The sequence below is a fragment of the Candoia aspera genome, chromosome 1 (genome assembly GCF_035149785.1).
Source record: "Candoia aspera isolate rCanAsp1 chromosome 1, rCanAsp1.hap2, whole genome shotgun sequence".
In the NCBI taxonomy this organism is placed as follows: domain Eukaryota; kingdom Metazoa; phylum Chordata; class Lepidosauria; order Squamata; family Boidae; genus Candoia; species Candoia aspera.
In genome coordinates this window covers 92,401,369-92,414,351 of record NC_086153.1, presented here as the reverse complement: position 1 = coordinate 92,414,351, position 12,983 = coordinate 92,401,369, and the positions used below count along the sequence as shown (strand labels likewise).

Here is a 12,983-nt window from a genome sequence, read left to right as displayed (position 1 = left end):
TTTACAGGGTGAAGGAACTTTTTATCATTTATGGTGGACTTGTGGAAAAGCTAAGAAATTCTGGAATCAAATATGTATTATTATTCAATACAACTGAAACTGGAGCTGTTTCTCTTGGGTCTGATGGATCAACAGTTCGAGAAGCAGCATGGGACTCTGTTCTTACATATGGTAACAGCAGCCAAGACTCTTATATGCTCAAAAATGGACTTATAAATCCCTTCAATGGAGGACTGGGCAATTAAATCAATGGAACTGGTGGAAAGGGCTAAACGGTAAGCATCGATAAAATACCGTAACTAGATTTGTTTCTACCTGGAAGCCACTTCTGGGCTATTTGCTTGTAACAGGAAAAAAAAATGCAATTTTGATTTTGGGTTTTGACGATTAAATAGTTTGATTTTAGAGAAATAATGTTATTAAAAGTTTAATTAAGAGATTAACCTTTTCATACACTTTTGTATCTGTGAAGGTCAGAAGCCACCTGTCTTTTATACCTTTTTATCTATTCTTGCACTCTTTGTTTTACTTGTTTCTTTTTAGATCTGTATTGTTTTATATTCTGTATTCTAATTATACTTTGAAAAATATCCATAAAGCTTTAATAATTAAAGAAACAAGTATGTTACATGTACACATTTATTGGTTAAGGACAAGGAATCCCCAGAATTAATTTCAGGTGGAGCTGGCAATCTCAGACAGGCAGACAAAAGTGAGAAAGTGGGCACTGCATGAGACTAGTGTCTGTCCTATGCATTTTTTCCTGTCTACTGTTGTTTTGTGGAGTGAGGATTGTTTTAAATTCAAGGTTGTCTTCATTTCAGGTAAATATGTATTCAGTATTTTTATGTTTTATGCCTGCTCAACATGTGGGATGGTTGTATAATATTTGAAATTTAATCCTGTGCATCTGGGTGTTATTTTGCACATCAGTGGTCAACTTGGTTATTCTCACTTCTTTTTTTTTTAATGGAATCAAATGCCATGACTACTAAAAAAGGGGTTTCTAATTTTATGTTATTTATTGCTTCAGAAAGGAAGAGGGCAGAATTTCCTAACGTGATATAAATAATGTGGGCATCCGTAGTCAACATATATACACAAGAGAATCATAAATAAAGTTACCGGAAATCATCACTAATACGCCATTCACAACTTAATGCTTTTTAATTTGAAAACAGTTCCACCTGAACACAAACACGTGCTGCATAAAAACATATCTCACTCATATACGGATGTAAAATTATTCTTCTAAACAGTAATAAAAAAAGGGCAATGGTGCTTTAAAGGCAGAAAAAAATCGCCTTCACAAATTTACAGAACGAATTTTGTAAATTCATTCTCACTGAAAATATGTATGAAAAGTTTTTATTTAAAAGTTAACATACAAAACGCTACAACTTCCAACTCTTGGTGGTGATACATACGCTTTTATCATATAGTTTTCTTGGAATTCCTTTTCTTCTTCAAAACCATGTCAGTACGAGAGGCTGCTGCAGCGGCTAATCCTATGTGTACGTAGATCAGGAATAATAAAACCATGCATTGAGCTTATATTTTTAAGTTTAAAATCCTTCAGCACAATCACATTCAAGCTTTTAATATTGCATTCTTTATGTACAGTACATCAAAATAAGACTTTCTAGAATACAGTGTTTCTGTCCCAGTTAAGCTGGTTGGTTTTTATTTACAGACCATAATAAACTTTAAACACCTGTCTACTGTCTTTACCCATAATGGCATTCTTCAGCTTTTAGTAAAGACTGCTTTGTTTTAGTGTACTGAAGAGTTTCAACAAAATCCTGGATACTTCATTACTTTAGATAGCAAGGTATATCCAAATACTTCTACTGGGAATAAATGTATGTATGCATGTATGTCAGTCATTGTTAAGATTTTAACTCATGTTAAGTTTTACTGGAACTTTCAGTATATGTTCTTCCCCTTGGTTCCTTGGCCTTCCCACATCATGATAAATCTCAATTGGTTTAGAGTAAATCTATATATTTAACAATATTCCAAGTTTTCAAATATATAAGATTATTTCATAACAAGCAGTAATTCCACAATTTTCCATGTACTTTTAAGCCATGAAACGAACAGCCACGAACATAACGGGCACTACACTTTTGCATCGTCTAACTGGAAGCCATCATCTGATGTTCCACTTCTACAAGTGGCTTTCGCTATCCCTTTCTTCCTTTTCTTCCTGTTTTTCTTAGGCTCATCCTCAACACCATTGAATGGAATGCTGTGATTTGCCTTATATTCTTTTTCTTCTTCATCCATGCCTTTCTTTGTTTGCCCGCATGTAATTCTGTAAGAAATATAGGATAAAAGATGTAATTGGAGGTTCTGAGGTCCCAAGCATTTAAAATGGATTCCTTATCCAATTACTGACCAGTTCCATTCATACACATTACTAAAAACTGATCTTCTGATACTGGAACATGCCAAAGCAAAAGCTGAAAAACATGTGCCTGAGGCTGCATGATCTTTATAGAAATTTGAGGTCCTTTATCAGTTTCTGCTCTCTGAAAGAACATCTGATAGAAACAGATTGGTATTTTCATATGTCGTTCTGGATTGCTTGCCAAATTCCCCACAATACGACTACCCAGAGATAATACAATTTAATCTTGGTTGTGCAGCAATTATGATATGCAGGTCATTGTTTTCCCAGCATTACAATATGATGAATAAAAAGCATCAGTGAGTACCTCTAGAAAAGCATTTATAACTTGGGCAAGATGAGAAATGTGTATACCTATAAGTCCCATTTACTGTACCTACTTCTTCCATTTTTCAGTAAAGCAAATGGATATATTATCCTGCCTGGATTACTGACTGTTTTGTTTTACTTTCTTTTGGCTTCAACTCACATTGATCCTATATAAAATATTAGCCTGGTCTTGCAATTACATGCCATAGTCTATTTTCTACCTAATGCATCTAACAAAATAGCTAGATCCATTAGGAGCCAACAAAAGAAAGGAAAAACAGAATCATGGCTTTTTAGCAATCATGGTGTCTTGAGACAATGTACCTTATTGTAATATCTTTGGAATACAAACATCTATTGTAATACAACACATTGATTGCAGTTTTATATTTCCTCAGCAATTTCTCTGAACCCTTTTGGAAATAATTTATACCAATTTAGTCCATTATTTATAGATGACTGCAGTGATAAACCCCATGATTTTCATCTTCTTCCAAGCAATTTAACAGTGTATGTTGTACAACTGGTGCCTTACTGTGCAGCCAGGTAGTCTGTGTCATTCACTGAAATAAATCTTTGGTCTCCCAACTTGCTGATGTCTGCTAGAATCTGCAAGAGGAAAACTTTAATCAGTAGAGAAGGGGAGGGGGGAGAAAATAGAGTCAACACGTGCGTGATGACAAACCCACGGGCTTCCTGAATGAGGAGAGAATATACCTCACTTTATATGTAAGATCTGTCACCCATGAAATTCTCATAATATGTGGTTTAAAACAAGGAAACAGTCCTCAGCTTTAAAACCCTTTGAAATGTTCAGGTGTGCTTAGAAAAAAAAATCACACTCAAGGTTATTAATCTAAGCTTGGATGAGACTTAAATAGAGATTACCAGTACTATTTGAAAACAAATACAAGGAAACAACTAAACACATCACTATTTTTGAGGGAAGATTTGTATGAGTTAAAAGTTATACTTGCTAGGATTAGCAAGATTTTAAAATACCAAACGCAGTATCCTTTTAGGCACATAAATACATATTCAGAAGTGACAGAAGATTCTAATTGCCATGTATCAACTACCAATTCCATTGTTTTGGCTTTTTTTTACAATGAAAAGTCAGCCTGTGGTAAGTGTAGTTCAGCACTTAAACACATGTAGTACTTTGTATTGAAGATGCATCATTACTGACCTATTCTCCACAACTAGGTAAGGAGCTATACAGATAGTCGTTTAACCACTTATTCAGCAACAGTTTGAACTTACGATGGCACTGAATGAGTGGTACTTATGACCAGTCCTTGTCGTTGCAGCCGTCGCAGCAGGCACATGATGATTTGTGCACTTGGTGACTGGCCTGCAAACGTCGCAGTGTCCTGCAGTCATGTGATCATGATTTGCAACCTTCCCTGCCAGCTTCCCACAAGCAAGTCAACGGGGAAGCCACTAGGAAGTCGGAAGGCACGGTCACGCATGGTCCTTGCTTAACGACTGCAGTGGGACTGCGAGAACTGCCATCACTAAGTGGTACGGTCATGTGACGTTGCGCTTAGTAACTGTGCTGCTAGAGCTTCCAGTCCCAACTATGGATGTTAAGTAAGGACTACCTGTATAGACCAACCTAATGAGGGCCAGTTTGGCCTAGAGGTTAAAAGTGCTGGATTAGAAGCTGGGAAATGGTGAGTTTTCGTCTTGCCTTAGGCTTGGAAGCCAACCAGGTTACTCTGAACCAGTCACTCTCTCAGCCCAAGGAAGAAGGTGCTGGCAAACCACATCTGAAAATGTGACGAAAACTGCATTGACTTATCCATGTAGACACCAGGAGTCAAAACTGACTCAAAGCCTCTCTCCCCCAACAGCAACAAAACTAGCCCTAGCTAAGACCATCCCATTTCAAGGGTTATTTGTCCATTTAAGATGATTTACCAATGTTATTTATCCCATGAGGCTCAGCCTCAAGCCTCCAGTTGTTAAAAATAGAGTTGGTACCCAAGACAAGGCTTTTTCAGCAGTGGCACCCAAGATCTACAATGGATCCACCTGCCCCCTTCACTACTTGAATTTAGTCAGGGCCATTTAGACATTTTTTAAATAGAATAAACCTACACACCCATGGAAATGATGAGAATTGTGGTCACCCATGTATTGCATCAATAGCTCTGCCAGTTTTTTATATCCAAAAGTCCCATTCCTTTTGTTTTTATACTGGTACTGTTGTGCTTTTTAAATGGCCCGTTAATTATAATGGAAGAGAAATTGTGCCATCTTCAAGGCAGATTAGATTATAATTTGAATCAGATAAACAATGGAGATATTAGCCTTGATCTTAGACTACTGGCATATTCACAGAATCCTGCTTTGGACCTGTTACTGGTGGGAATACTGCTTGCAATCCATAAATATTTACATAGCTTTCCACTGTGTTTTGGAAGCCTCTTGAGAATGAATGGCAATCTCTTGGCAGGCTCTCCTTTTGCCACTGGCATCCCATTTTATCACCCATCAGCCACCTTTGTGGGAAGGACTGTTCCCTAATTTGTTTTATTAGTTAATGCCACTTAGGCTTTTTAAAATTCCTCTTTAGAGAGCTTTCCGCATATACTAGTCTTTCATTAATATTAGAAAAGCAGAAAATAAATGCTCTAAAACAGCTCTTTGGTTACCCAGGGGAGAAAAAAATCAGTTTTAAATTACTTCATTCTATTAGTTTATTTGGAAGAAAATAATTAACTATAGTTCAGCGAATCTAATGCTTGGTTCATATAATGACAAGGAAAGAACCATAGTAAGACACAATTGCCATGAATATTTTTCACATTTAGTTTGCATTTCTGAGATAATTCTATCTCCTGGTTAGAACACAAGGTTTTGTCATAAGTAACATAAAAGGGATTCCAGAAAGAAATGGCAGAACAGCTGCCCACACTATATCTAAAAAAGTTATTTTCCAAAACACTCTTGTCTTATACTTCATTTACAATCCAGAGTGTGCTCCTTTAGGTGTCCCCAAGGGACTTTTGAATTTGGGTGTTTTTCTTAAATAGCAGCTTCTCATGTGATATTCTCAACTGCTTCATAAACTCCTCCAGGTTTCATAAACTCCTCCAGGTTTCAAAATTTCCTTAAACTAACATATGGGAGGGCATTATGGATTATGACCAGAACTTTTCACTACTATATTCATAGTTAGCCAGGTTAATAATTCAGTCTGACTACAATAAATTAAACATTGCATACTTTATTGAAAGTATGGGATTCAAATAATATATGACATTACCAACTACATGTATTCTTCAGTATAGTTTTGAAGGGGCTCATGTGAGATTGTTAATTAATGCAAAATATTTTAATACACATACACCTTCATCTTTTTTTCCATTCTACTTACTGATGTTTACTGAGATTGTTCTGGTAAACTCAGCTTCATCTAGCATAAAAGATCTGTTTAATTTTTTAACTGTTGATTGTATGTGAAGTGGAGTCTTTGGTGCTGAGCTTGGTTGTTTGTTTGCAGATGTTTCATTACCCAACTAGGTAATATCACCAGTGCACTCTGGCGCATTATTTATCAGTAAATAATTATTTACTGATTATTAAATTAATATCATAATTTATATTATTATAAATATAATTTATATTATTATACTTTATTATATATTATATATATTATACTTTATTTTATTATAAATTGCAATTAATGTGCAATATTAATTTATATTATTCAATTATTATCAGTGCATTATTTATCAGTAAATAAATTTACTACTACTACATTGCATCATAATCTAGGGGTTACAACAATACATTACATTACTATTACTACTACTACAGTATGTATGTGATTATACACTGTCATTTTATTTTGGATACTTTAATTTTAACTATGACAGCACCTGGGGAGATATGTGGGCAGAGAAAATGGGGTGAAATAGCTTTTAAAAATAAATATATATTGCACCATTCCAGAGATTTTGGAATCAATGGGAGCAGATGTATGCAGCTGAGCAGGATGAAAACAAATACACCCTAGTTCAACAATGTTGCCAACCAGTCACTTAGGAAGGCAGAGTCCAAGCCACCCAAACAGATTCCCTTTTAAGCAAAGTAAGAAGGAGGGATGCAGGTCAGAAACTGCCCCTTCCCATCTGTTGGGGACAGCTTTTATTTCCTTCTTTAGAAATTATATTGGTTAAATTCCATTCAATCCCTAGAGCTATTTTGATTCAGCCTCACCAGCTGACTGGCAATTTCAGAGAGACTATGATGTTCAGTTTGCTAAACTAAAATTACTGCTATGTTAAATCACAATGGCTGGAGCAATATAACCATTTTTTAAGTTATACTTGAGAGTGCATGCATTTTACTCTTCAGTCAGAGAAACTGAGTTGCTATTGGATTTTGTAGAAGTAGCCCCTTAAATTAAAACCCACAGATCTATTTTTTTAAAATGGTATTATGTCTTTCCCTGTTCTATGGACTATTAAAAGTTTGGTCACTTCTTTTTTTTTTTCTCCAAATATAAGAGACTCTTGGTCTTTTAGCTATATACAGTAACTTCCTTATAACGCACAATGGAAAAGGCAGTAACTGCATGGTAGTCTGAATTGTGGCCAAATATTATAAAAGAAAAAGAAAAAAGAACCATTTGAGTCTTCCTATTATCTTTTATGGGCATGTTTAGTAAATAATCAAGCCATATAATTTTTAATGATAATTAAACTCAGTTAAATGTCAGCTGTTCCCTCTCTATCATATAAGAAGGTTTTCCAACATACATAGAATGTACTTTGTGAACATAATAACTTCTGGGCTTGTATTCCTGGAGAATGGCTGAATCCAAGCAAGTCCATACATTAAAATTAACACATGCTAGAAGCACTTGATAATTAACTTGTTACCACAAGAAATGGAAAATACAATCCCATCTTGTGAGGTATGGCTCATGCCTTCCTCCCAGATAGTTACCTCAGGCACAGCTGGTGATGTTACTTTTACAAATTCACTAGATGGAAGAGTAGACTCTTCTGTTAATCCTTTAGATTGCTGTTGTTCATATTGTGCTGAAAAGGAACCATAACTCATTAAATAAAAGTGCTTAAAATGGTTATTTGTTTGATCCATAGCTTTTTCAAATTAGTTCTCCCACTGTCTTATTTCAGAATGTTTTTAAATGTGTTACTTAATATATCTTTATCAGTAACTCTAACCTACTGATTTATTTGGTATTCGCAAGAGATGATCCCTGAATGATGTTCACTATTTCTATACACAGCTCCAGGACCAATACTGTAATATTTGAAAGGGAAACCGCAAAATATGGTGAAAATGAATCACCAAGTACCTTGGCTCTTAGCTGTGGACTTAGTATAGGTTCTCAGATACATACCACTCTTCTGACTGTTAAGAACCTTTCCGTATGAGATATTTAAAAAATTGATGTCTATGAATGTCACTTACTACAAATTTATAAACGGATATTTTGCAGGTGGACTTTTGCATAGGGTGCCCTCTGCTGTGGAAATTAGTTCTAACATCAGTGGGCACAATTCTCAACGATTCAAGGGCTCTGGAAGGGAAGACACGGGCAGACCTAAATGAGTTCTACCGAGACAGATTGCTCTCTGCACTTGTGATCAACTTGCTTGCTCACACTTGGTAGAAATAAAATGTTCAAATATTGTACAGGTTAAGGAGTCATTTTTGTGGTCGGAAACAGTTCCTGCACTGTTTTCTGCATAATCTTGCATATCTTCCCCATGATTAAGAAAGACAGAATAAATTATGCAACCATTGAGAACGCATATAAAATTGGTTACATGTAATTATCATATAAAATATTTATATATAATTAAACTATTGATTTAATTAACATAAATCAGCACAAGAGAAAAAAACATTTTGGTTTTGGATAGCAAATACACATCAGAGCAAGTACAATTTTCAGAGGATCACGGAGGGCCACTGAGTCCAATTGTTTTCTGCTATGGAAGGGGAAAAAAGAGGAACACCTCTTCCAATGGTGCTTCAGATCTCTGGTTCTTTTTTAAACAAGCAGATTATATATCCTGCCTGCCGTGTTTCAGACAAAGCCAATAATCATTGGGGCACACGCTTTGAGTGAGCAGTTTCAGTTAGCGAGAATTCAGAACAGACCCTCAGTCAGAATGAATAATACATGGTAGCAGCATCTAGCTCACTGTGGAGTATTCTTGTTTCTTGGTCAAGACACTTCATTTTCAGATTATTTACACATTTAATTCTATTTTGGTTATTTTGATATATAGCATGAACTACAATACATTAAGCCATAGGATAGCAGCTTTCAGATAAACAATTTACGGCCCCACAGGTATCACATACTAGGTAAAACCATTATACGTACTTTCTCCAACCACATAATTGGCTGGAAAATAGCCTTGCTGTCCATTCGCCAGACTGCCAAACCACCAGTTATCATTATCTTTGTACAACACTTGGATAATGTCACTGCAGTGGATGGTTAGCTCATCTGATCGATGTGCTGTGTAGTCATAAAGAGCCACTACCTAAAAGAGAGATAACACCACCACAGCTTTATCACAACTCTACCACAGAAGCAAAAGGGCAACATTCACTTCCTCTAATAGAGAAGTTGCTGCAACCCGAGTGAGACTTGGGCAAAAACTCAAGCCTGTCGCAGGTTTCAGGGCTGGTGGGAACGCAGCAGGAGAAGTCAGATAAAGGGGTTGTGGGATTCTAGAAAGAGTTAAGAACATTAAAGGCAGTAAGATTAGCTTTCATGAAAGGGAAAAAAAAAACCCTCTGAAACTGCAGCAGCTGTTAGTTTTATAAGCAAATGAAGTTTGATAGATTTAGTTTCTTAGAATTGTTAACAGCCCTTTTGGAACCCGCTTGATTTGTGAGCTGGCTGTTATGGAAGTACGCAATGAAAGAATATACTAGTAGGAAAATCTCATGAAATTCATGGACTGCCAAGTTGTAATGAATTTCACTTTGAATGTGCCTTTATCATAGACTACATGAAGCTATTTTGGTATAATGGATCTTTTTACTCTGCCCTATTGGTCTTCCAATATTCTACTACTTTTAGGGGATCTATTCTGCAGTGTCTAGACTACTATCCCCATCCTTGCACATATCCACTGCAGAACCTACCTGTCGTGTTTCCCCTAGCATTAGTTTATCACTCCCTCCAATTTATTTTTCATAATTAAATTATTAAGAATTACAAGGGTGTAATACTAAGCCTGCTTGCTTCATTCCATTCAAATGAATTTCCTTCACAGAAAATATGCTTAGGATGGAAGCATTATGGTGAAATGTAAGGCTACTTCTCTTCTAAAAAACTGGAATAGGAGACAAAGTTTCCTGAAATGCACTTTGCATCCTTTCTGCTCTCTCACACCCAGTACTGCTTACTGCTTTGTGTGCTGAAGGAAAGTATTCACACAGTGAGCGGGCAGACCATTATTCGTCTGTTCTAGGCAAAATGAAAGCACGCCATACAAAACAAAGACCGGATTCGCGTTTGGCCAAACCATTGTTTATTTAATGACAGTTTGCTGCATGGTCACAAATGGCTACACTTGCACTAAGGAAAACAACGGTTTGTAATTTTATATTTTGAATTTATTTTTTTATTTTGTGTTATTTATTGCTTACTGTTATATGGTTTTGTTTTTTCTTCATTTTGATTTATTGTGTGCTTATGCTGTACGCCACCCAGAGTAACACTGTTTGAGTTGGGTGGCCTTATAAACCTTAAAAATAAAATAAACAAATAAGGCTAAATGTACATAATAAGTCAAAATTAGGCAAACTATATTAGGGTTGAGAGTGATGTATGAAGTAGCCTCACAATACTCTGCAGCTGTAGCTTGCATGATAAAATAAATTAAAGATGGAGAGGCTGATCATGTCATCTTTGTATCTATATACTATTAAAACTCTTGTGTCTGTTGGATACCTTGTAACCTTTAACTGGGGGAAACAGTGCATCGCAGCGCAACAATTTTGGGACCAAGCTACCTCAAATGGGCTAACTTAGAGAATGTGTCCAAAATCTGGAACCCATGACTCCCATGCAACAGAAATTTGGCAAATTTTATAAAACATTTTATGACATAAAAACTGTAAAACATTTTATGACATAATACAAAATGTCATAAAACATTTCCTGTGGTCAACTCCTGATGTTTGACTGTGCTATACGGTTCAACACTGGCTAATTTCAAGGCAGATACATCTCTCCCTGAATTTTTAAGAACTTTTCCAGTTCATTAGAAGTGATTCCATTGCCACTGTTGAAGGCACTGAGGAATCTGGTAAGGAAGTATCTCTGAAACAAAGACCCAACAGGTCACGGGTTGTCTAGTGTTTACTAATACTTTCACAGAGGAGCCCCAATAATGTAGGAAATTGCCATAAACCAGGAAGACTAATTCTTCTTTTGCTTTTCTACCAAATTCATGGGCAGGGAATTCTTCAGCTTTCTGATTAAACTTCAGCCTTCTAACTAGAGAGACCAGGGACTGAGTGTTCATTCATTTTGCATCTGTGCTAAATGACTAGAACATTAACTAATTTTCTTAATACATTCAGTATCTGATCCTGTTAATTATTGGCAAAAAATAATGACTGGCGGTTCCTAATTAACTTTAAATGGATCAGAAAAAATACTGGTTTTTTTAACAAAATAAGCATTAAATGATGATTTTTAATGTAATACTATATATGGTTTACTTACACAGCACCCTTGTTACTTTAGAAATTGATCATAATTACTTAAAGAAATTGCAAATATTGTATAGTAGATCTATTCCAGGATAGTTGCATATCTTAGTGCCTTCAGATATTTTAGCTCAATTTAAATAAGCATTGATTAAAATTCTGATTTTTTTAAAAAGGTAGCTACAATCTTAAACTAATGTGTGTGGTTGATTTCCTTATTATCTCACTGCAAGGAATATACATGTTTGAGAAGCAACTAAAGCAAACAAACAACCCCCCACCCCATCAACTCGCTGTAGGGTCACTAATGGATCAGCTTATACGTAAATTGACAGAGTTGTCCCTTACCCAGAGACATCCAGTGTTACCATATCTTTGCAAGCTTACACTCATTTAAATGATTAAGCGCTCAGAAAATCTAACAAAGTATTTGAAACAAAATGGAGTAACTATTACAACAGATATTCTATCAGGCAACTTACATAAATTAGTCTCCACCCATCAGAGCTCGTAAGACATTACTATAATGACCAGACACTTATTCTCAATTATTTGTATAAAATAAGAGAATCAGCCTTTTGAAAAAAAAAATATTATCTGCTTGTTTTATGAGCTGCTGAGTAATACAAAATTTGCCATTATTTTTAACAGATAAATGTCAAAGATTTTTGCTCCATCCAGGAACAAGTCTTCCTTTCAAAGAATGCACACTTTGGCCATGAGTCAATATAATGAATTTGAAAATGTGCCTCACTACTTTTATAGTACAATTATACAATTTATTATAATCTGATAAATCTTCTTTTAAATGTTAAAAACTATTTGGTGGTATAACACCCAACATTTATACACTTCTATAAATGTTCACTACAAGTCACAGGACTTGTTTGCTTCTTGGCTAAGTTTTTGCAAGTGACATTTACCTCTTGGCGTTGACAAAATAATCAATGACATAACAGCCTCCAAAATGTAAAGGAATATATGATCTTGGTTTGGAACGAACTGGGCCAATATAAGTCTAACAGCGCTTTAGGAGAATTAATCAGTGTTCAAGCTAAACAACTGAAAAATCAATATACAATGCAATAAAGAGATTTTAAAAATGCAAAGCACTTACTGTTTCCTGGACAGAGATTGAATTAGCATCTCCTTCGGTGTATGATGAAGCTGTAAAGTCGGTGTTCTACAAAAAATTATTTGACATTGACAAATTACTAAAAGATCATTCTTGTATCCATGCTCATTGTCTAGATGGTATCTGTCAACCTATGCAAGTAAAGAGTATTAGCAGCATGCTGCCTACAGTGTACCTCATCACTAACTTCCATCAAATCATTTAATGATTGCCTTGTTATTTAAGGAACCATCTTTCTCCTGTAGTGTCTGCCAGTTCTGTAAGATCTGACAGAACTGGCATGATAGGTTCCATCTATCAAGGAATGCCATCTGACGGGACTAGGAGGTGTGCCTTCTCTGTCATGACATCTGCCCTGCGGTACAGCCTCCCCCCAGAGATCAGAATAGCCCTGATCCT

General features: G+C 35.7%; 1 protein-coding gene across 2 annotated transcripts in view; it reads right to left on the bottom strand.

Annotated features, from left to right (window-relative positions):
* Positions 1-1,148: 1,148 nt before the first annotated feature.
* Positions 1,149-12,983, bottom strand: part of AHI1 (Abelson helper integration site 1) — an 82,071-nt gene continuing 70,236 nt past the window's right edge. Inside the window, exons 20-24 of one of the 2 annotated variants that reach the window (XM_063309692.1) lie at positions 12,567-12,632; positions 9,102-9,264; positions 7,685-7,779; positions 3,258-3,331; positions 1,149-2,317 (exon numbers count right to left, since the gene is read on the bottom strand). In XM_063309692.1, the coding sequence (XP_063165762.1) occupies positions 2,122-2,317; positions 3,258-3,331; positions 7,685-7,779; positions 9,102-9,264; positions 12,567-12,632 (594 nt within the window). In that variant the 3' untranslated portion in view covers positions 1,149-2,121. Of the gene's footprint in view, positions 2,318-3,257; positions 3,332-7,684; positions 7,780-9,101; positions 9,265-12,566; positions 12,633-12,983 lie in introns of those variants that run through there. The other variant, XR_010068385.1, reaches the window with a different exon arrangement.